The sequence below is a fragment of the Cervus canadensis genome, chromosome 7 (genome assembly GCF_019320065.1).
Source record: "Cervus canadensis isolate Bull #8, Minnesota chromosome 7, ASM1932006v1, whole genome shotgun sequence".
Classification (NCBI taxonomy): Eukaryota; Metazoa; Chordata; class Mammalia; order Artiodactyla; family Cervidae; genus Cervus; species Cervus canadensis.
In genome coordinates, this window is record NC_057392.1 from 80,791,828 (window position 1) to 80,817,147 (window position 25,320).

Consider the following 25,320-nt stretch of genomic DNA (forward strand, 5'->3'; position numbering starts at 1 on the left):
CTATGTTCTCTACTATTTTATGGTGTCATGTCTGATATTTAGACATCTTTCTTGACCATCCTTGTCCTGTTGGATTTTAATTATGCTTCCAGTCATTTATCTTCAGTGTGAAGCCCCAGACTTGAGGTGAAACTGATGGGTCAGTCTTGAGAATTCATGGACTTACACCACCAGTTCAGCCTGTTGGCTTTACCTTGAGATCCTCAGTTTCCCAGGGACCTACGAGTTTTGTGACCTTGGACAAAAATTGCTGTACCTTTCTATGCCTCCATTTCTCCAGTTGTAAGATGAAAAAGTAATAGCCTGATGAGTTTTCATTCAAGGTGGTTAACACATTGACACTCAGTGATCACTTTTCAAATGTTAATGTTTCAAATGTTTGCTTAATAAGGGAGATATCCATCTGCTCATTCTTTATGAATTCATCTTTAAGTTGTAGAAGCTCTCAGGTTATCCAATCACAACTATCCAAAGTCCCCAGTGCTTCAGGGAGTCTGTTCATGAGCTGTGCGCTGTACTGTGCTAAATCACTTCAGTCATATCCTGACTCTGTGTGACCCCAAGGACTATAGCCTGCCAGGCTCCTCTGTCTGTGGGATTCTTCAGGCAAAAATACTGGAGTGGATTGCTATGCCCTCCTAAAGGGGATCTTCCCGACCCAGGGACCCAACCTGCATCTCATGTCTCCTGCATTGGCAGGCGGGTTCTTTACCACTAGTGCCACCTGGAAAGCCCATTCATAGACTAGCCATAGTTTAATTTACCCACTCAACACACCTCACACAATTTGGTTATTAACAGAAGATTCAAGAGAAAGGAAAGCTCCTCACAATGTCGTCCTACTAAGAACACAAATGCCCTTACTTTGGTGTTGAGTCATTTCATATTACATTTGTTTGGTTTCATTCCTCCCTAGGCTCTCTAGGACGGAGAAGGCAATGACACCCCACTCCAGTACTCTTGCCTGGAAAATCCCATGGGCGGAGGAGCCTGGTAGGCTGCAGTCCATAGGGTCACTAAGAGTTGGACACGACTGAGCGACTTCACTTTCACTTTTCACTTTCAAGCATTGGAGAAGGAAATGGCAACCCACTCCAGTGTTCTTGCCGGGAGAATCTCAGAGACGCGGGAGCCTGGTGGGCTGCCGTCTATGGGATCACACAGAGTCGGACACGACTGAAGCGACTTAGCAGCAGCAGAAGCAGGGTCTCTAGGAACTTGGAAATAACTTTATTTGTATATAACCAAACAGGACTTCTCAACACCTGGTACTTCAGCAAAAGTGCCAGTCTTTTTAGAACAGCCCTGGAGAAACTGTTCTTGAAAGTCCAGAGCATTCCTAAAAGGCTTTTGAAGTTTTCATTTTGCACATGTGATTTACTGCTGATAACTTGTATTATCTACAGACGAAGTGTGCCACTTCTTTAACCTGTTTGATTGTATGTTTTCCCCTTTTAAGCAACTTTGCTTTAAAACATAAATACAAAAAATACAACCAGGTTTTTGGAATTCAAGTTGCCAAAAAGTATTTTTCTACATTAACCTAGGATTTATCTAGAAAAATATGACCCCAAAAAGTATGTGTGTAGAGGAACTCACGAGAACTAAATGTAATGTGTGCTCCTGGTTTGAATCCTGGACCAGCAAAGAAAAAAAAAAAAAAAGTTTTCCTCTTTTTCTATAAAGTGTTGGGAATTGGTCAAATTTAAATAATGCCTATAGAAACCAATATTGCATCATTTTTCCTGATTTAGATATGCACATTGTGATTATATAAGAGAATGAACACAAAACTTTTGGGGTAAAGGGGCTTCATGCCTGCATCTAAATCTCAAAACAGTTCAGATAAAAGAGAGGATGTGAAAGCAAATGTGATAAAATGTTAACATTTGGGGACTCTGGGTGAAGACTATATGGGAATTTTTTGTACTGTTCTGTTGCAACTTAGTCAAAGTCTGAAACTGTTTCAAAATAAAAGATTTTTAAAGGTTAGGGGTTAAAAACAGAAAGATAGTAAGATTAATGTTGGTAGGAGCTCTTTGAACATTTACAGTATCCATGAATATTGCACATGGAAAGCAAAAGCCTTGTTTTAATAGAAAAGCTGGGAGCTGAGAGTGCCTTAGATATCTTGATTAGGAATTCCAGCATAAAAACCACCCCCCAGAAGTACTCACTTTGATAGGCACACTGGTGCTTGAGTCAATAAAGTGCCATTCCATATTAGTTGAGCCAGTGTTACCCCAGAGAGCTAATAACACAGGCTAAGGTCATTAGAAATAGCAAGTACTATCAGATTGGCAGAGATGAAGTTATTATGATCAGTTAGCAAGTGGGGCAGCAATAGTGCTTGTAATCTGTTGGTGGGATTTAGATTGGTATAGTCTGATATAATCTTTTTAAGGAGCAATCAGATAGTATTACATTTTAAATGTTCATATCCTTTGACTCAGAAATTTTATTTCTAGAAATGTACCCTAAGGAAATAGTGGGGTAAGTGAGCACAGATGTATATTCTATCATAGCAAAGAATAGGAGACATGATGCACCCATCAGGAGGAGATAAAATAAATAATGTTTATCCATACAAGAAACCATTCTTCAGCTATCACAAAGTATGAGATAACTAACAGGGAGCAATATCTCTAATGTAGCAATTAAAAAATAGGCTGCAGAGGAGTATATACAGTATGATCCTATGTATATCTACATTACTTATTTATATTTAAAACAGAGATATTATATAGGCATTTATTTTTAAAGATTGAAGAAACATATGCTAGAAAGAATTTGGGGTGTAGAAAGAATATACTTGCACTGTCCATGGCAGATTACATAATTTGCAAGCCCAGTGCAAAATGAAAATGGGGAGCCCCTTGATAAAAAATTAAGAATTTCAAGATAGGGACAGCAGCACATTAAGTCCAATGTGGGGCCCTTTTGAGTGCAGGTCACAGGTCCACAAAGTTGGCCCTAGCACTGTACTATAGACTTAGATATATACTATACTCTAGCATATGTTACACTACGATGTACATGCTAAGGCAAACACGACACTAAGCAGTAGTATAAGGAAGGGTGGGTGGAAATATACATGCTGTCTGTCTACTCCACACACCTCTTTGTTAATTTGGATATTATCATAAGGGCAATATTTTGTGAGAAGGGCAATCCAGAGTGTATTTAAATTATTCCTAAAAGGAGCTAGCACATTAAGGGTGCCAAGATTAGCAATTTGTCAGTGTACCCTTTAGATCACTGTGCATGCCCCAAGAGTGCCTCCAAGAGGACTGCCAGAGACTCGATGAGGAGACAGAGATGTGCAGCTTTCAAAAGATTAGTCTGTGGCAGATCTGAATTACTTTTAAAGAGCTTCCATTTTAATGACACTTTAATAACTTCCATATTAAATGATGAGTAATTTTTTCCCTCTTGTCATGTGGCAAGTAAAATTTTAAAAAAAGAACACGAAATATAAACGTGAATTTTTTATCTCTAGAAATTAAATAGCTCTTCCAGGCCATCTGGGTATCCATAAATATTTTCCCACTGCTCTAATGGTTCTATGATATCCTTGAATTAAGCAAATAATAGTACTGCTATTTAGTTGACTTCATCTGTCTACAAGTTAAATGTTCCTCTGATACTTCTATTTATAAGTAGAACTAAAAACCTGGGAAGTCTAATTTGGGATCAGCATGGTAGCTTATGTTCTGCCATGTAGAACATCAAGATTTGATTAGGCAGATCCTAGGGATGTAGCCAAAAGGCAAGAGGATAAGACATCCTAACATCTAACAAGCTCTAAATAAGATGGTCTAACACTAACCAGGCTCTGATTCTTATTAGTTATAAAGACAGCAGGTTTTTATAGGACCTAATGAATATTGGGATAAGCTTAAGGATCTCAAGGGTTCAACCGAGTGGGGAAGTAGTGAGGAAAACACTAAAAGATTTGTTTGTTTGTTTGTTTTTGAAGTCCATCATAAGGTAACTAAGTCTAAATGGCACAACAGGAGCTACAGACCTTTGACTCTGTAGGCATCTGAGAAGTCTGTTGAAACTATCTGAGAAGTCCAACAGACTTCAGGGTTTTGTATAACATAGTGACAGAATCAGAAATAGAAATCTGATAAACGCTTTTGAGGTGTTGTGTATTTCAACACTAATTTCTATGTCTGTTTGAAGGTGTTCAATCTTGAACTATTTTTTAAGACATTTCCTAGAATTATATGTGTATGTATGGTACCATATGTCACATCTAATTTATCCTTAGTAAGGGGGAAAAACAACTAATAAATACATCAGAGTTCTACTTATATGTGATTATCCAAGACAGTCATCTGTTTTAGGGCATCAGTTCTGTCTTCATTAAAGTTATTAAAATCACTCATAACCATGAGAATTTTCACCAGTCTGACTAGCACAACTATTCTCAAATTTCAAAATAGGACCCATAATCCAGGTGTTAGACATTACTAAAAAGGTGGGAATGAATCTATCATTTTCACAATTTTTTTTAAAAAGAGCTCTACTTACCGCATGTGCCTTTTGTCTTGTCTCTAGATATTTAACTGCTTCATTCTTAAATATTACAATGACTTTTTCTTTTAAATGATATTACATACACACGAGTTTGACATGAACAACTTTCTAATGATATCCTCTTTAGACTGAATAGGCTATGATTCAAGAGATATTGAATTCCCCATTAACAAATGGGTTGCACTTGATGACAAAGTTGACATGAGAATTCAAGCACAAAATAGGTGGTTGAACTAGTTAACATGTGTGCTCTTTTCAAACTCTGAGACATCATGACTGTGAAACAGTTCTCAAGTCACCAACAGGGCAGAAAATGGTCACCAGGGGAGGGAAAGCGACACCATGAAGATGTCCTATTTACTCAATACAGTTTACCCTTGGTTGGACATGGAATACAGGAGAAAAGGATGAGGAATCAATAACACAATGTTTTTAGTTCAAGAAACTAAGGAGAATAGCACCATAAACAGAAATGAGAAAGGATTAAGAATGAACAGGTTTCTCTTCATTTTGATTGTGAAGGAATCCCCTGAACAGGGTGACTAAAAACAAAGGTAACTCTGCATTTCTGTTTTGTTTGTTGGTATCAGAGACAGTTCCAGGAGACCCCACTCCTGACTGAACCTGGGCAGGCGCGGCCCTGAGGAGGCAGCAATAGAGGAAAACCTGGCAAACAGGCTAGAATTCGGGAGCTGAGGAAGAACAGTTAATAGAGACACGTTCTGCTTCTTTGTGAATTGACTCAAGAACTAGGACGGATCTGAGACTTCAAGGAGCTAGGGAAGGCAGTAGCAGAGAACATGAGATTTAAGCTAACTACAAGGAGCTCAGATTAGATTTTACAGGAGCAATGGAGCTAATCTTTCAGAGCAGCAATCTCCAACCTTTTTAGTACCAGAGACCAGTTTCATGGAAGATAATTTTTCCATGGGCTCGGGAGCAAGGCGTGGGGGATGGTTTCAGGATGATTCAAGCTCATTACATTTATTGTGCACTTTCTTTTATTATCACATCAGCTCTACCTCAGGTCATCAGGCATTAGGTCCTGGAGTTTGGGGACCCCTGTTTTAGAAGAATGTCATCAAGAAGATGGAACCTGAGAAAACTCAAGGGGAAAACTAGAGGCAGCAAGGAAACCCAGGAAAATACGGCATCAATTTATTTAGAAAGTAAATGGAATTGAATATTACCGACATGTATATTCTATCCTTGAAACGTTAATTATGCAGTACCTTTTCCAAGTAAGAGTCACAGAACCATTATTTTATACTTGCAGTACTTTGAAAATTTGCTGATATATCATCATCTATTACTATGACGTCTGATCATCCTTATTTTAATTCTATCCTTCCCTTAGTCTGAAACCACCTTAAATGGGATGGCAGGCCAGATCTAGTAGTTCTCAAAGTATGTTCCGAGACCCAGTACCATCAGCATCAAGTGAGCACTTGCTCTTTCAGACCTACTGAATCACAAACTCTGCAGATGGAGTCCACCAACTGAGGTTTTAAGTCTTGCAAATTGGTTCTAAAACACTCTAAGGTTTGACAACCACTGCCTTGGGTTTCAGACTTAGACCTCTTTAGAGCTTGCTTAGGAAAAAAAAATACTCTTCTATTTTCTGTCGACTCACAGCACTTCTCTCACTTCTGATCGCTTAGTGTGTGATAGTTTTTTTTTTTTTTTTTTTTTTGCCCCACCAAACAATGCTACCACACCAGCTGCGTTTCCTACATTTAAACTTAGTTCTGACACTACCCAGAGATACCATCAGATCAAACAGGTTAAAATCTTGGGGGACTGAGCCCCGCCCCTGATGAGTCACAAGTTCAAGTTGTTAACCTGTGCTTCTGATCCACAAGCAGTAAACTGGGGGTTCAAATAACCCTCTCCTGGGACTTGATTAATTTGCTGGAGCAGCTCCCCAAGCTCAGGAAAACAGTTTGCTTGCTGGATTACCAGTTTATTACAAAAGTATATATTAATAACTCAGGAACAGCCAGGTGGCAGAGATGCACAGGGCTCGGTGTGAAGAAGGGTGCAGAGCTTCCATGCCCTCTCTAGGCTCGCCACCCTCTCAGCAGCTCCATAGAGTCACCAACATGGAAGCTCTTTGAACAAGTTGGTTTGGGGTTTTTTAATGGAGGCTTCATTAGCTGTTGATTTAACCTCCAGCCCCTCTCTCCTCCTCTGAGGTCCCTACCCTTAGGGACTTTCCAAAAGTCATATTTACATAAACTCAGAGGTGGCTGAAAGGACATGGATTTCATTCAGGAGCTATTTCAGAAGCTGAGAAGGAAAGATATCCCCAAGATACTTATCATTAGGAAACTGCAAAGGTTTTTGTGCCAGAACTGTGGAGGAAGACCAAATATACATTTCTTAAATCACAATATCATTGAGGTCTGGCAGGGATTTGTGTTTAAAATCAGCAAGGTGGGAATTCCCTGGTGGTCCACTGGTTAGGACACTGTGGTTTCACTGCCAAGGGCCCCGGTTCAATCCAGAGTCGAAACAAACTAAAACAAAAAACAGGGAGGCAAAAATCAATTTTTGTGTATTCAGGCTGCTATAACAAAACGTCATACAGAAAACAACAAAGTTCTGTAAAGCAATTATCTTTCAATTAAAAAGTAAATAAAATTTTGAAAAGTCATAGACTGGGTGACTTATTTATAAATAACAGAAATTTATTTCTCATGGTTCTGGAAGTCCAAGGTCAAGGTGATGGTCAATTCAGGGTCTAGTGAGAACCTGCTCCCTCATAGACCACAGTCTTCTCATTGTAACCTTCTCACTTGATGGAAGGGATGAGAGATCTCCCTGGGGCCTCTTTTAGAGGAGAACTAATCCCATTCATGAGGGTTCTACCCTCATCACTTAACTACCTCCAAAGGCCCTACCTCCAAACACTGTCACATTGGGGATAAGGTTTCAAGATATGAAACACAAACATTCAGTCCATAACAAGCGCCAACTAGAAATAGTGAGTGAAAAGTTGTTAGTCATGTCCGACTCTGCGACCCCATGGACTGTAGCCTGCCAGGCTCCTCCATCCATGGGATTTGGATAGAATACTGGAATGGGTTGCCATTTCCTTCTCCAGAGGATATTCCCGGCCCAGGGATCGTCCCGGCCCAGGGATCGAACCTGGTTCTCCCACATTCAAGCAGACTCTTCACTCTCTGAGCCACCAAGGAAGCCCAAACTACAATGAGCTTTCACCTTATACCAATCAGAATGCTGTGCTGTGCTTAGTCACTCAGTTGAGTCCGACTCTTTGCGACCCTGTGGGCTGTGGCCCACCAGGCTCCTCTGTCCATGGGGATTCTCCAGGCAAGAACACTGGAGTGAGTTGCCATCCCCTCCTTTAGGGGATCTTCCCAATCCAGGGATAGAACCCAGGTCTCCTGCACTGCAGGCAGACTCTGCCATCTGAGCCAGCAGGGAAGCCCAAGATACCAATGGCCAACTAGAAATAGTGAGTTTGCAACTAGTTAGACCTGGAATCAAACTGGGGCTCCAATAATTATTAGTTGTATAGGATCTTGAGCAAATTGCTTAGCCTTTCTGAACCTCAGGTTCCATATATATAAAACAGAAACAATAATATCTACCTTAAAAGGTTACTATGAACACTGAAGTCTATGTATCTACATGGCACTTGGGAGTGTTGGCTCCGGTGTCCGACTCAGTTCAAATGCTGACTCTTCTACTTAATGTGTAATCTTGGGCAAATTACTAAACCTGTGCTTCAGATTTCTCATCTGAAAAGTGAGTAATGAGATACTTTCTTCATAGGGTTGTTATGAGGATTCAATGAGTCAATATTATCAATTGCTTAGAAGACTGCCTGCCCCATAATTGCTCAATAATTGTTATAATAGTAAAAATGCAAATAACAATGATAATAATAATATACATCACGTAGATAGAATACCTAGACCTAGAATATGATAGGTATTAAATATTTGGTAGCAATTATTATTTTATTTTTTATTTTTGGTCTCAGTGCAAAGCTTGTGGGATCTGATTAATATTTTCCAACCCAGGCCCTTGGCAGTGAAAGCTCAGAGTGCTAGCCACCAATCAACAGGGAATTCCTGGTAGCAATTATTGTGTCATTGTAAAATCCTCTTCAAGCATAGGATTATAAGGCTTCAGTATATAGGTATCCCCAATCCTTTCTATAGTTTTTACATCCTAATGATTCCCCTCCCCTCTGAATAAGCTCTATGAAATATATCAACATTAATTTTCTCATTTGGCTAGTGTACTGTAGTTACTCAAGATGCTACCACGGGGAGGAGACAGAGCTGAGTAAAGAATATATACAGCCTCCTTGTACTTTTTTTTGGCAATTCGTGTGAACCTATAATTATTTTAAAAAATTAAAAGCTCCCCGCCCCCCAAAAAAGATAGGAGTTGGGGTAAAAGGTTGGGCCCAGTTCCTTATTTCTCAGCCCCTAGAATCTGAACATTCCTTTCCACTAGCTGGGGCTAACGGAAGCCATAGGAGCCTCACTAGTGAGAGTGAGGTGAGGCTCCCCTAACATTGGGTAAGATATGGATCTGCAGAATCTCTGATACATGTAATTGTACTTGTAAACAACACTATAACTTTCTCACCTAACACAGCTTCTGGTGCATAGAGGTAAAGAAAAGGAATGTGCTCCTCCCAACCGAAGTTATAAATCCAAATATTTTCCCGATAGAACTGTTGCCACATATTGTCACTGGGTTCCATGACATTCATATAAGTACTTTATAGATTAAATAAGCCCTTGTGGGCTAACTTGAACTCCTACTCCCTAGTCATGACCATGCTCTTATGCACATATTTCAAAGAACTTATCTTCAAGCAAACTTGAAATACCAATCATTTGTAAATCACTATACTTACAAACTGTGTTATTAACACAAAACTTTTAAACTGAAGAGGGATAGTGACCCTTCTAGGTTCACTTATTTCAAGTTTCCAAATAATGTTCTGCTTAACACTAATGTCCTGAAGTTCCTACTCCCCCCAACCCACTAAGTTCCTAAAAGTGTTAGGCCAGCAAAAGTGTGTGTGTGTGTGTTTAAGGAACACTTACTAACATCTCGATCTGGGGAACTCTGTTTGAGAAGCACTGCTCTAAGTCATATAATCAGTATCCTTGACTGTTTGGTTTAAGTGGCTCCTTCTGTTTTATTTACTTTTTAAAAGTTAAAAATGAAGAGTATGTATCCTTTCATTTTCCCAATATTTAGGTCAAAATAAAAAGCAAGTGAAAAAAGTTTTAGAAAGTCTATGGATGTTTCCCACATGGCAATACAAATAGATATTTACCAACAATCAATAATCTGTACACATGAATTATGAGCATTTCTCCAATTATTAATAATTAGTCAAAACTAAGCTTTACAACAAACAAAAATCTAACTTAAGAAAAGCTCATGGCTCATCTCTCTTAATCAAATTGTTATCAACAGCTAGCCTTTTCATCTCTTACCATTCAGAGCCCTGAGTCAAAATAAGAAGTGAAGTCTGAAAAAGCCTGGCAATAAAGAGGAATAAATAAAGTCCCTTAATACCTGATCAGTTCTGTTTTCCTAAGAAAATAAAATTGTGTTAACAAAGGTTCAGTGCTTTTTTCTCTCTCAAAAAAAGAACCACTCCAACTATAAAAAATATATAAATTACATTTTAATTAAGATTTAGCAACATACAAAGCTGCTTCTACTTACAGCGAATACTGCCTAGAGTTTTGCTCAAGAAATTGCACATAATTCCCCAAATGGTAAGACAAACTATAAGATCCATACTCTAGATTAAAGAGGGATTCTACATTCTTCAATTTAATGTATGTATCATGAGAATACTCCAAACTGCTTAAATGAAATAATGATAAATTATAATTATTTTTGAAATTACATTTGATCAACTGAAACACCATATAAAGCTTCACAAATCCTCTTCACAAATCTCTGCTGCAGAACAGAGAAGTAGTAAAGAAAATAAAGAAATAAATTTCTTTATTCAGAAAGTGACCCTAAGAAGAGAATTTCACGACACATTGAAAGTTAGTATCTCCACAGTATTTTAGACTTTTCTTATACCAAAGTAATAATGTCAGGATATTAAGTACCTGATATTGAATATCCTATTTAAAAATAGGTCTCATGGGCCTTCAGTGGCTAAGTCAAAGATCTCTCTTGGTAAATGTGGTTTATTTTCAAATATCTTTTGATGTTGATTTCTAACATAATTCTTCAGTGATAAGAGAATAGACTCTGTATGATTTCAATACCTTTAGACCATGAAATTTTTGCACTTTATGTCCCTGGATATGTTCCAGGGTCTCCTGGTTTATAGTCTATAGGAACTTGAATAGAATTTGTATCCTGCTGTAGTGTGAAAATTGTATAAATCTTAATTATGTGTAATTGGTTCATAGTGCTTTTCAAGTCTACTATATCTTTCTACTTTTCTATTTGTTAATTTTTGAGAGTTTGATACTGAAACTCCAACTAAAAATCCTAATTTATCTACATTAAAAAATTGTAATATATAGTAGAACTATGTGCAACTTTGTTCTGTATTTTCCAAGTCTCCTGTAAATGTGTTATCACACTTTCATAATTTAAAAAAAAATAGGCCTCGTGTAGAAGTCTTATAGTATTTGGTTATAATTTATATTTCATATACACAAAAATACTTGTTAATCTATGTTGAAATGATATTAATGGCTGCATTTTACTATTTCCTTAGTTTGGCAAGTTAAATTTCTGAAACCTCCTAACTATGCTTAGAGCTACCATATCCAGCCAATTAGACTGCCAATCTGTATTTAGATCTATTACTAACTCCAGGGAAAACAATGTACCCCTTTTATAAATTATATATCTTCTATCTGGAAAGAGGGCTTCCCAGGTGGTGCTAATGGTAAAGAACTCACTTGCCAATGCAGGAGACATAGAGACAAGGGTTTGATCCCTGTGTTGGGAAGGCACAGGCAACCCACTTCAGTCTTCTTGCCGGGAGGATCCCATAGACAGAGGAGCCTGACAGGATACAGTCCATAGGGTTGCGAAGAGTCAGACACTACCGAAATGTCTTAGAACACACGCACACATCTGGAAAGAACTGGAGGTACAGATACAAAACATATAAAGTGAGAGGCAATGGGTAGGGATAATTTCAAATGAATAATTTAGGCCAACAGACAGACTACCTATCCTTATAATTAAGGATAATTGTTCATTTTAGAAAAGTATGTTCCAACTCCTAAACATGTAAGGGGTTTGCCCTGAAGCCTATGTCTGAATCTACTCCCTTAACTTTAACCCTAAAATGAGCATGATACCAAATTACGAATTCTTAGAAGGAACCCAGTGTAAATTAGAAACTGTAACAACTCAATCAACATTTTTAATCAAGAAGTGTAAGCTTGTTTCTTAACTTAATGAAACACACACTCACAGCAGTTTAGCTGTAGGTCCTGGCTTGTCACTGAGTGCATACTAAGGGTGCCAAGCATGAGGTGCTGGGAATATAGAGAAAAAACAAATAGGAAAGACCAAAATTACAAGTTGTGGTTATTTCCTGTTTGTATTGCATCTCTCTTAGTGGATACTGTGATCACACCCTTCTTTTAGGAGTAGGGTATTCTGAAATGAATTTTCTTATTCTAAACTCAGTTTGAAGACATCAGTGCTACATGTGCAATGTTCCTTCAATTAAATGGTTCTATGGGGAATAAAATTTAAAATGAACATCATTTTAAACTTAAAATAGGCACTGAATTTACATTCAAGTTAATGTACAGTGTGAATTGTTTCCAAGTACAGCTTCTGTTTGCCTAGGTAGCTGAAAGCATACAAAATATTAAAGACTTTAAAGGCATTATTCTCATTTTAAACGTTTTAAAATATATATTTTAAATCATTTCCGTCTTCCGTTTTCTGAAGCACTTTTAGTACATTCTTTCGTAGACTGTGTTATTTCTATCTCTGGTAATAACATTTCTGTTAGAGATGTGTATCTTTGGAACTCTTTTCCCTTCTCAACAGAGTCAGAATATTACATTTCCTATGTCAGGTGCCATGGTTCCCGCCTTTCAGAAGTTGATACTGTGTGGCCGAGAAGTTCCTTTAACTTTGCAAGACGAAGTATCTAGGAGGATGGGGGACTTCCCTGGTGGCTCAGTGGTAAAGAATCCGCCTGCCAAGCAGGAGCCACCGGTTCGTTCCCTGGATTGGAAAGAGCACCTGGAGATGGAAAAGGCAACCCACTACAGTATTCTTGCCTGGGAAATCCCATGGACAGAGGAGCCTGGCGGGCTACAGTCCATGGGGTCGCCAAGAGTCGTATATCTTTACCACTGAGCCACCAGGGAAAGCCCCTAAAAGAGTCCGATAGGTCTTAGCAACTAACCAACAACACAAGAATAACCACAGGATAAATCAGCGCTTCCCAAGTTCCCACCTGTTGCGGGACTTGGTCAGAAGGGATGAATCAGATTCCTCTAAAGCGTCCTTTTCCTTTCCCAGCCACTGACCCTCCCGCTTTCCGCTGCGACTCCGGAACGCAAGTCACTCTTTCCAGTCCAGGCCCCAAGGCCGGGCCCCCAGGCAGCAGAGACCCCTGCCAGGGTAGGAAGCTCGGTTGAGAATAGGGGGTTATCCCGATCCGGGATGGAACCGAGGCGCAGATCTCCTGTAAAGCACCAGGAGCGCGCAAAGAATGCCCTAGGAGAGAAGACGCACCGAAGAAGACAGGAACGTACTTTTACTGAGCTTCGGCCCCGGGACTCCAGACGTCTGGGGCGGGCCCTACAACCAGAACAAACCAACTCGTTCCCGGGCGTCTCCTTCCCCCTTCCCCTTCCCGCCTTCCTTTAAGCCTCCTACTTCTCTTTCGCTTCCTCCCCCCCTGCTCCGGGGGCACGTGGTCCCTCCCTGCTCTTCCTCGCCACACCCCCTCCCCTCCGGGCCCATCCCGCGGCCCCTTCCTCCCAGAGTCTCCCGCTTCCCCTTTCCGTTCTCTCTTCCGCCCCCGCTCTCCATCGTTCTTTCTGATTGGTCGCGCGCACCGGAGTCTGGTTGGCCAATCGGCGAGCGGGGCTGGCGGCGATGGGCGTGGCCGCGGCGCCGGGGCCCTCAGATCGAGGCTGCCTCCCCCTCGCAGCCGGCAGCACATTCCGCCGCCGTTGCCGCCGCCCGGCTCCGCAGTTGTCTTCGCCGGAGCTGCGGTCGCGCTGGGGTTAGGGCGGGGGGGGACGGGCGGGGAGAGGCGGAGAAGACCGCGGCGGAGGCAGGTGAGAGGAGGAAGGAAGCAGCGGCCCGGCGGGCACAGCAGCTCAGGCAGCGGCCCGGTTCCTGGGAGTGTCGGTGCGGCGTGGTGGTTGGGGCGGATCCCGCGGGGCCCGGGCGGGGGAAGGAGTCACCGGCCCGGCCATGGCGGACAACGAGAAACTGGACAACCAACGGCTCAAGAATTTCAAGAACAAAGGCCGCGACTTGGAGGTAAACTCGGGGGCGCCGGAGGGGTGAGGGCCGTGGGCCTCGGGTCGATCTCCGCCGGGACTCAGAGTGTGGGGAGTAGGGGCGGGAGCCGCCGCCGCCGGGCCGCGGGGGAATGGCGCTGGGGGCCGGTCCGTCCGTGACGCGTGTGCTAACGCGCCGGGAAGTTTGTGTCGGGCCTGGTCCGCCTCCGCGGGGAGCGAGGTGCCGGGGTACGGCCGGCGCGGCCTAGGCCTGCCCCGCGGAGCCGGCCCGGCGCGGTTGCGAGGGGCTGGGCCTCGCGGCAGGGAGGCCGGGCGCGGCGAGTGTGGAGGAGGCGTGCGTGTGCCGCGCCGCCCCGGCCCGCCTGCGCCCCCAGCCCAGGAGCGGCGGCGGCGATTCCGGCTCTGGCTCCCGTAACGACGTCTGGGGCCGAGGGTGGGGAGGGAGGAGGGACTAGCGTGTGGCGACCGAGTGGGTCTCGGAACTTCCTCAGCGAGGCCCGAGTCGTCTCCACTTAAAGGCACTTTCTCTGGTCTTCCCGACTGCCGCTTTACCCCTGCCTCCCCCCAATATCCAAACTACAGGAGTCAACTTCTCCGTTGAAAAAAAAACACCCCCGGCGTGAGAGGCCTTCCTGGTGATGCTAACAGTGCCTTCCAGCGGCCTGTGTTTTACTGTGGATATAGCTGATGTGGATGAGCAAGATGTGGCTCACGGTGTGCGCTCTTCCTGGCAAAAGATAACCCTTGTGTCAGTTTGTTCACAAATCTTTTTACCCCTTCCTGAGAGATCTCCAGCTGCATTCTTACCTATAAAGTCCAAAGGGTTACTCCAAGCTGTCTTCCTGTAGTCCTTTCCCTCCACCTGCCGATGGTGGTGGTAATGGGGGATGGGGTGGGCTGCGGAATGGCACCATCACATTTTATTATTCTAAAAGGGTGAAAAAAAATCCTTCATTATCTTAGATAACAGCTGCTTTTGAGGTTCTTAAGATACATAAGGTGTGTGAGTTAAACACCTACCGATTTTTGATAAAAGACTTTTTTCCTTCAGTTTTAGGAGTCTAGGTGAATATAGGGATTCTTTTGTTTGCTTTTTTTTTAAATTTTTAAATATTTCCATTCTGCATCTGAATCAAGAGTTTAGTTTTTAAAAGAAGGTGGTCTAGTAGTACTTTTTATTTTTTTGTACTTTTTTATACTGAGATCTTCAAATTGCCATCATCTGTTTCTGAACTTTGAGCTTTTGCCTGATTGAGATGGTGACTATTTTGGGGGGCTTTCCACAAAGCCATTTACTCTCCAAGGCAGTTAATGCTGTCTCAGTGGGTTTCTTAGTTTGAAGGACTTAAATACTATCTTGTTAATTCTGTGATTCTTTTAAGGTTAACATCAGGCATAATTTTTATAATACCTTTTTTTTTAATGAAAGAATTTTAACAACTTTATTGAGATGATTCGCATGCTGTTGAAATTGCCATTTAAATGTAGAAGTTATGATTTTCATTAAATTTATCTAGTAGTGTAATGATGTGATGAAAAAAATTTTGACTTATGAATATTTAAAATGAGGGGAAAAAATCACAAATTACAAAACCTAAAAGCTTAAATATGGCAAAAATAGAAAAATCTAGAGAAATAGCAATTAAATGCTTGACAGTCCTTCTAATCTCTTTCCCTTCTACTTTTCTGGCTGCTTTTTTAATTTTTTAAGCAATTTCATTGAGTTGTAATTCACATACTATACAGTTCAGCCATTTGAAGTGATTTTTGGTGTTTTCGCATTGTTGTACAGCCATCAGCACAGTCAATCTTAGAATTTCAGTTCAGTTCAGTCGCTCAGTCGGCATCACCCTCCAAAAGAAACCCAGACTCACTAGCAGTCATTCTGTCTTTTTAGATTTACCTATTCTAAATGTTTCATATAAATGGAGTTATACAGTATGTGATCTTTTGTTACTGGCTTCTTTTACACAGCATAATGTTTTCAAGGTTTATACATATTGTAAAAATAATGTATTAGTGCTTTATTCCTTTTTATAGCTGACTATTCCAGTGTGTGCATATACTGCTTTTTGTTCATTCATTCATCATTTGATGGATATTTGCATTGTTTCCACTTTTTAATGATTATGCATAATGCTGCTCTGAATAGTCACCTACGCATTTTTGTGTAGACCTGCGTTTTCATTTCTCTTTGGTTTTACACATAAGGTAACTTTCTGTGGAATTGCCAAGCTATTTTTAGGTGATCCTTATTTTTTAAGTTGATGTTCTCCCCTCACTGTGTATCTCTTATTATTTTAGTCAAAATAAGGTTAAGGGCTGATTCTATCTTGGAACCATATTTGCTATGTGGTTTTTTAAAAATAGGTGTAAATACATATTAAGTAAAATGTTTTGAGAAGTTCGTTTTGCCTTATGGGCATCCTTTGGTGACTTTGATAACTCTGCATGCATTAGGAATATAAGTATCTTCATGTTTCCACCTAAGGAAATGGAATATGATTTTAAGAGAAAGTCATCCTTTCTCCTCACTTGTAATTTATTCTGTCACGTGTGCCTGCAATGAAATAAAAACATCTTTTATTATCCTTGGAGAATATTAGAAGGCCTATGTGTGTATGTGCTTGGTCGCAACAGTCCAGCTCTTTGTGACCCCATGGACTCTAGCCCGCCAGGCTCCTCTGTCCATGGGATTCTCCAGGCAAGAATACTAGAGTGGGTTGCCATGCCCTCCTCCAGGGGATCTTCCCAACCCAGGGATGGAACCCAGGTCTCCTTCATTGCAGGTGGATTCTTTACTGTCTGAGCCACCAGGGAAGCCCTAGAAGTCCTAGTGTGTGTATTTATTAATAACATACATGTCTGTGTTCCTCAAAATACTAACCATGTCCATTTCTTCCCCCTCAAATATGGTTAATTAAATATTTCATGTTCTTTTCATACAAGTCTTCAAAATCTGGCCTTTTACACTTAACAGAATATCTCAGTTTGGACTAGCTCCATTTCAGGTGCAGCTGTGACTACCTCATTGGGCAGCACTGATAGAGAGGATAGCAGGTAGAGTGAGATAACTAGCATTTTTGGTTTGATCTAACATTGTTTGTTTCCAAATTATGGGTATGAAATCCTGGAGTTTAGTTTAATATCTAACTTTGTGTGTGACTTTGGGAGAGTCAGTTAATCTTATGGTTCTTTCATCTGTAAAATTAGAGGTATTTGACATCTACTTCCTGTTGTGAAGATTAATAGGTTTAATGTTAGAAAGGTGCCTGGCAATTCTCTGAGTGTTTTATCACCTTCAGCTTTTCTTTTTTAGGGGGAAGAAGGGGATTTAATAGGATTTAGTGGAATTGATTGTCTTACTTCCTTATTTGCAATTGGCTTCTTGTTTTTTCCTCCATGTGCATATATCTTACGTTGAACTTAAAATTAACAGGAACATTTTTAATGTTGAGATATGAATTGCCCATTGAAAGACAGTTTGGGAACAAGGAATTAGTGACCCTTCTAAAGTCAGAATTTCTGTTAGAATTGAAACTGATTATATGACCTTCAATCTGATATTCATTCCTATCATTTATTCTACTGTTCTGGCTCCTCCAAAATATGGTCATGCTAACTTCCTGAAAAGGTAACAGCATTAAAGAAGGTGTATGTCAGTACCTGTTTAAAATAACTTATAGGGACCCTCAGATGGTATTGAAGGTGTAGCTTCTTTTATGCAGTGTGATGGAGGATCAGCATTAGTTTGAGATAGTAACCATAGAGAGGGTATGCACAGTTTAACACAGGAAATGGGTAGTGACCAAATTTCAAATTAAAAAATGAGTCAGAATAAAGCAGACTGAGTTCATCTAGCTTATGTTTTAAACGTAGAGGTAGAGGGGAAATTCTCCTGTAGACTTTCTAATAAACCTGCATAATTTTTATAGAAGTTCTGAGATTATCCAGGTTTCAGTAGAGCATAAGTTTTTGTTAGGTAAATAATTAGATTTTATAAAAACTGCTTTGAGGAAAATGCTTACCCTAAAAATAAAAGAATATTAAAACAGTAGATAATTGGAAACTTGTAATTGTCCACGCAACATAAAATATGAAGTCAGCTTGAACTTCAGGAAAAAATAATTACTTGGTTGGCAAGAGTTTAATAAATTGATCAACTGTTTTGTTGTTTAAAAATGGCCTTGGTGATTTGTTAAACTGTACAGAGTGAAAGGCATTGTTAAGCTATTAAGTCTTGTTAACTTTTAGAGACTGACCTCTCTCATCACAAATCTTGGAACATATTTACTATACTTAAAATAACCACTGTCTAATTTTTCATATAATAGTCCAGGCATGTGACAATATAAATATCTGATAGAAATATAGTTGGGAATTAAATAATTGTTTTTGTGCTTTCTGCCAGCTTTCCTAGTTTATAAGGCAACCAATTTCAGAATTGCTTCATTGATAATTTTCTTAAAGATATCAAGATCTTTGTTTTTCATAGAGCCTAGTATGTCAGATGTGAATATAACAAGATTGGGAAGAGTTGTAGGAGTAATTTAGCTTTAAAAGAATGAAAATACTTTAGAAAAAAATGCATAGGTAAGTTTTAAACATTGATCTCTTGTATCTGATAGTGCTTGTGTGTCCTTAAGGTATTTTTTAATGTTGCTGAAACAGCATTCGTCTACTTGAGGCCTATAATAATGAAATGAGAGCTTCTCAAATCTAACCTTGAATGATGATTGTGATATTCACAGGTTTAGTTTTGGAACAGAGAAGTTTGATTAAAGGGAACTAACTTCTTCAGCATCTCCTTTATATATACTTTTACTTGTATTCTCATTTCTCTCAATCATAGAAGTAGGGATTACTGTTAATCATGTAAAGGAAAAATTCTAGAGTTACATGACATAATAGCATAACATTCAAGGGAATGACTTTAACGCTTGTGTTTCAAAGTGAGATCTGTACTATTTGTATTATGTTTAGCACCTCCCTTTAGCTTCTCTCAGCCTTAATACAGATCTCAAAGTTGATTAAAGGGTAAATGTGGAAGCACCTAGTATAGTCCGTGGGGTATAATAGGCATTTAGTAAGGGTATTTTGTTGTTGTTGTTGTTTTTACGAGAGATACTTTCGGAAATTGTGTTTCATTTGTAGACTTTAAACTACAGAGCACAATCCATTTACTTACTGTCCTTTCCATCTAAGTTTAGTAAGACAGGTAATGAAGAAGACTCCCCCCCTTCTACAGATCAAATGAAAACAATCTTTGTATTGGCACCTACTAAATAAAAACAAAATATATGTCGTTGTAATGGCCTTAGTTCAGAAATTTTCAGAGCATTGGGTTTCAGGACCTGTGTATGCAGTTAAAAATAAGGACCCTCAAGAAGCCTTATTTGCAGGTTTCTATCAATATCAACTTTTACCATTTTAGAAGTTAAACAAGTAAGAATTTTTTAAAATATTAATTCATAAAATTGTAATAATAGAGCAGTTTTATATAAACATAAATTTCCAGCCAAAGAGAACTGATTTTTCAAAACCCTCCAAAATTGGTGAGAAGAATGGCCATGTTTAACACTTTCCTTGAGTCTCTTTAATATTTGGCTTTTTTAGAAAGGATAGCTGAATTCTCAATCTTTGTGGTATACTCTTTTGGTTGAAGTATGTGAAGAATTGCCAGCTTGACACAATAGGCAGTTGAAAAAGGGAAGAACACTTAATAATCTTTTTAGATAATTATAAAAATTACTTTGATATACCATATCATATCATATAAGCCCAAGCTCCAGAAATAATAGTTTCCTTAAAAAGTTAGTTGCAGTATGGAATCTGAAACCACTTAGTAAACTGCTTACTCTTACGTTAAAATCCACTGGTCTGTCTGACACTTGGACATTACTGATTTTGTAACATCATGTGTTGGTCATTTGGAAAATATTAGTTCACTGAGTTATGTAGATCTTCCAGATGCGGACACACTTGATTATACAGTAAAAATTCACGGTTAGCATCACCACGTAAGTTCATCATAAAAATCTTAAATATTGGAAGTCTGTCAAGCTCACAGTGGTAGATAGAAGTTTTCCAAAGTTCTTATCTTCACTTTAAAGCTCAGACTTATCATTAGCAACGAATACTGAAAGTTGTTTTTCTTGAAGCCATAAGCTCACTTTGCTCATTTTTGTGAAAACATCTGCCAGATACTGAATAGCCATAATTTGTCTGTCAGTTGTTCTTTCAAGTAAAAATGATGTTCCATGAAAAAAGTGGCTAGTTCAATTAGCAACTCAGAACGGTCCCACAAGTACTTTTTCCTGAGGCCGTCATCCTGCTGCAGGAGTATTCTGTAGAAATGGTTTATGTGTGTTCCCCATTTATCACAAAACTTCAGAAAGGAAAGGCTTCTTTATTTTTTAATAAAAGTAACATTTTTTTTTTCTTTACTGTTTTATCAAGGACATTGTCAAGTGAGCAGCCTTTTTCTTTTTAACTGAAATACAGTGACTGCTGATACTGCTTAGTGACATTGCCTTAAATGCTAAAGCACTAGCAGCTTTATCCGCTGCAGTGCAGTACAGTGCAAATGTTAACTGAATAAAAACAAGTATTAGTAGTAATTTAAGAAAATAGTTTTGCCCTGTGGACCCTCTGAAAAGGTCTCACTGTCCCCACAGGGGCTTGTTGACCACACTCGGAGAAGCATTGTCTTTGTGTATTATTGTAGGTTCTGTTATAGGTGATTGTCGCTTTTAATTGATAAAAGGCTCTTAAACGGCTTTATAGTATCACAGTTAAATAACATGGACCGTGGAGTCACACCTGGATTTGAACCGTAGTTCCTCTGTTCAATGAGAAAGAAATGGCAACCCACTCCAGTATTCTTGCCTGGAGAATCCCATGGACAGAGGAGGCTGCTGGGCTGTAGTCCACCGGGTTGCAAAGAGTCGGACACAACTGAGCGACTTCCCTTCTACTTCTTCCTCTGTTCAATAGTTACGGAAGTAAACTTAATATCTTTAAACTATTTAAACACTTAATATTGCAGGCAGAGTGAATGGTGGCTCTATTTCTACCAACTTGCTTCATCATCCATTACATCCAAATGACCCCATCATCCATTACATCCAAATGACCCCCCTCCCCCAACGGTGTTCCCTGTCAGAGTAACATTTTGTTTGCAGTTCCTTTCTACCGCTGTGCACCATGATTCAAATCACATCACATGAATTGGAGAAGGGTTCTTTTTCCCTTCATTAGCACTCAAGTGAAAGCCTACTTTGTCCTGCATGCTTAACCAAATTGTCACAAAATTACTAATTTCTGACTTCATTTCTCTAATCCTGTGTTGTAAGTAGGTTTGTAAATACTTTATGTCGATTTTGTTAACTGATGGCCCACAAAACTAAATTGAACCAGAAAATAGCTCAAATTCACACAATTTGGTACACATAATGAAAAATGGCTTAAGGCCATAGACATTTGCTGGTACTATAAGATTAGCTTGATTATAAAATACTAAACTTTTCTGTTACTGTTTATTATTAGGATAAAATTTGATTAACTATCACTTTTACCCTCAATTAATTTACATTCGATTAATGTAAATTAACATTTTCAATAATGGTGTGTTTTGGCAAACTTGAAACTTTTTAATTAACAAAAGTCAGAATCCTAAGATAATGGTGGTGTTTTATAATTTGGTGATAGACATTTTTAATATTAGAAAGCAAATTATGTTCTGCTTCAGTTTCCAGTTCTTTAAATGAAAGCTTTAGTTGCCTGGTAACTACTCTTAATACTTGATTCATGTTTTTATGGCTGCACCACATGCGGAATCTTAGTCCCCCCACCAGGGAATGAACTCGAGCACCCTGCAGTGGAAGCACAGTCTTAACCACTGGACCACCAGGGAACCACCTTGTTTTAGTTTATACAGCATGTCTTTGTGGTTCCTTAAAGTAAATGTTACATAAATTTACTTAGAGTAGTTTTGTATACCTGGTTGTATTAAATAACCCTACACTTCTTGCCACCCATCCTGCCTATTTTCCTGTTCCTCTTTAGCCACTTTGAGCTTTTCAGATCCGGGGGAAAAAAGCAAAATAAAGTTTAGAGATTTTTGAATAATTGTTACATTACTCTAGGTTCTCTAGTAATTATGAAGCCCTTTATTTTCTGGCTTTCTTTAGAATAGTGACTTTAAATACCATAAACTCTTTTTCCATAATGTTGATATTAAAAGTTAGGTCTGATAGCTTTAGACTGAAAAGGCTGGTTTTTTTTATATTCAGAGCCCAGCTTGAATTAGTTTAAGCACAATGAGGGAATCTGGCCCTTCAAAACCAGTAAGTTCAGAACCGTAGCTCACTTTATAAGAGCTCTAATGAAAGTCTAGGGAGGACTCTGATCAAGATTTGACTGCATGCTTGTACCTGAATTTAGTGACTGTGAGCAGAGGAATATAGCTTTGTGATTGGCCAGTACAAAGTCATGTGCCACAGGCCAGGTGTGTGTGTTGGGGGGGTGGGGGGACTGATTGGGAAAGGGGTTGGTGTGGTGGTTTAGTCACTAAAGTCATGTCTGACTCTTCGAAACCCCATGGACTGTAGCCCGCCAGGCTCCTCTGTCCGTAGGATTTGTTGGCAAGAATACTGGAGTGAGTTGCCATTTCCTTCTCCAGGGGATCTTCCCTACTCAGGGATCAAACCCGCAGACCCGCATCTCCTACATTGCAGACACATTCTTTTACTGCTGAGCCACCAGGGAAGCCCCAGTTAAACCACAGGTTTACCTGAAGAATGAGAGCCCTATCTGTTTTAAGAAAAAAGGAAGAAAAAGCCTACTGAAGACAAGATTATAAAACACTGCCATCCAGTATAGATGTAGAATGGTTTCTTATTTTACCTTTAACTTTTATATAGAGATGTTCACAGGTATAGCTACAGATTTGAGTTCATCTTTTTTTTTTACGTAGATGTTTGTAGAGACTATTTGTAGTAGCCTCAAATTGGAAACATCTAAATGCTCATCAGCAGGTTAGTGGACAGTCTGTGGTATATACATACAATGGGTTAGCTCATCAATAAAAAGAAATGATTGATACAGGCAGAACGTGAATCTAAAAACTATCATACTGAATGAAATAATCCAGACCAAAAAAGAATATACACTATAATTTTGACTTCATTTGTTGACCAACTATTTTCTTAAACATCTTATATCAGTGTTCACATTGTTTTCTCTTGTTATCTTGAATAATTTTTCTCAATTCCCTTTTGTTCACCAGCTTTAAAATAGTAACAGTATTATCTTCAAATTATGAAAAAGCTTATTTAGGACCAATAAACATGCAATGTATGATCAACATCATTAATCATTAAGCTGAAAACCATAATGAGATACCACTTCATACCTACTAGTATAGCTGAAAGCAAAAAGATAAACAAGCGTTGGTGATGATATAGAGAAAGTAGAACCCTCATACACAGCTAATGAGAATGTAAAATGGTTCAGCTACTTTGGAATGCAGTTTGGCAGTTCCTCAAAAAGTTAAGCAGTTAACATGTGACCCAGCAGTTCCACTCCTAGGTGTAAACCCAAGAGAATTGCAAACACGTGTCTGCACGAAAACTTGACCAAGAATGTTTGTAGTAGCATTATCTAAAATAGGCAAAACATGGAAACAACCCAAATGTCCATCAAATGATGAATTGATAAATGAAATGTTGTATATGCATACAGTGGAATATTATTCTACCATAAAAAGATTTGAACTACTGCTGCACATTACTACAGGGATGAACCTTGAAAACATTATGGTATCCGGAAGAAGCCAATTAGAAAAAATCACATATTCTGTAATTCCAATTATATGAAATGTCCAGGATAGGGAAATCCAAAGAGACCAAGTTGATTAGTAGTTGCCAGGGCCTGGGAGAAGAGGCAAATGGGGAATGGCTGCTAATAGCCATGGGGCTTTTTGTGGTGAAGAATATGATCTGGAATTAGATGGTGGTGATTGATGTGGAACTTTGTGAATATACTAAAAACCACTGAATTTTAACATTTTGAATAGTAAATTGTGTCATATGTGGTTTATATCTCAATAAAGTTGTAGCTTAATTAAGAGAAATAAGTAGGAATTACAGCAACTTTCTACTACCTAAGGGACACAGATGAACTGTTGGCAGCTCTTTTTCACTTAGTTCTTCCATCTACTCTTCCCTGAATTGAATTCATTTGTTCAGCAAATATTTATTTAGTTTCTTTGTCTGAGGTTCTGTTGTAAGTGAGGCTTGAGCAATGAGTAACACAGGCTAAATTCCTCTTCTCATGGTTTTTGCATTCTAGCAGGTCACGATTTCTCAGAGCCATGCTCTGAACTGACCCTGTGGGGATATTTAGCCACAGTGAGCTAGTGTTGTAGATTCCTTATTTTTCTTTCCTAAACTCAAATTTATAATATACTAATTTATAATAATATACTAAAATTTATAATATAAATTTATAATAATATACCTCAAATTTGAAGAGAAAGAACATCCTAAATGTTTGCCTTACTATAACTCTTCCCTTGAGACTTGTGGAAAAGGTTGACTTTTAGAATGAGAAGACCTAGGATTGCATCTCATTAGCTATATGCCATTAGGAAAGCTTTCTCATAATTTTTTTTTTTTAGCCTCAATTTCTGTAAAATTGAGGGAAATTAATGTAAAATTGATTCTGGGAAAGATTGAAGGCAGAAGGAGAAGAGTGTGACAGAGGATGAAATAGCTGGATGACATCACCGATTCAGTGAACATGTATTTGGGCAAACTCCAGGAGATGGTGAGGGACGGGGGGCCTGGCATTCTGCAGTCCATGCAGTGGCAAAAAGTTGGACACGACTAGGCAACTGAACAACAAATTCTGTAAAATTAAAGTCTCACTTTAGTGGATACTTAACTTTGATTAAGCTTTTAAGAGTGCAAGGGATAGGGAATTCCCTGGCAATCTAATGGTTAGGACTTGATGCTTTTGCTGCTGAGGGTCCGGGTTCAGTCCTTGGTTGGGGAATTATGATTACACAAGCCGCAAGACACAGCCAAATAAGAAGGAAAAAAAGCAAGGAACACCCTATTCAGACTATGTCAAATAAGCATGAGGCATTAGGAAAATTAAGGAAACAGTTTTCACATTATCCAAGATTATTTCAGGTAGGAGTGTCTTGGTAGGAATTCCTGGATCTTTGCTTTGCTGCTCTGCCAGCCACTAATTCAGCTACTAAATTGTATTTTTCCTA

The 25,320-nt window shown here is 39.2% G+C and overlaps 1 protein-coding gene and 1 long non-coding RNA gene across 4 annotated transcripts in view; one reads left to right on the forward strand and one right to left on the reverse strand.

Moving 5' to 3' along the window:
- Window positions 1-5,687: 5,687 nt before the first annotated feature.
- Window positions 5,688-13,425, reverse strand: LOC122444980. 3 transcript variants are annotated; one of them, XR_006270404.1, is made up of 3 exons: window positions 13,317-13,425; window positions 11,487-11,674; window positions 5,688-7,064 (listed from the first exon to the last, which is right to left on the reverse strand). It is a non-coding gene; the product is annotated as an uncharacterized LOC122444980 (long non-coding RNA). The 3 variants fall into 3 exon arrangements; XR_006270405.1 differs by having other exon boundaries at window positions 13,297-13,403; XR_006270403.1 differs by having other exon boundaries at window positions 13,016-13,377.
- A 411-nt stretch (window positions 13,426-13,836) lies between these two features.
- The window catches only part of KPNA4 (karyopherin subunit alpha 4), a 58,580-nt gene continuing 47,096 nt past the window's right edge, over window positions 13,837-25,320 (forward strand). Inside the window, exon 1 of the mRNA XM_043473874.1 lies at window positions 13,837-14,055. Coding sequence (XP_043329809.1) covers window positions 13,987-14,055 — 69 coding nt within the window. The 5' untranslated portion in view covers window positions 13,837-13,986. The remainder of the gene's footprint in view (window positions 14,056-25,320) is intronic.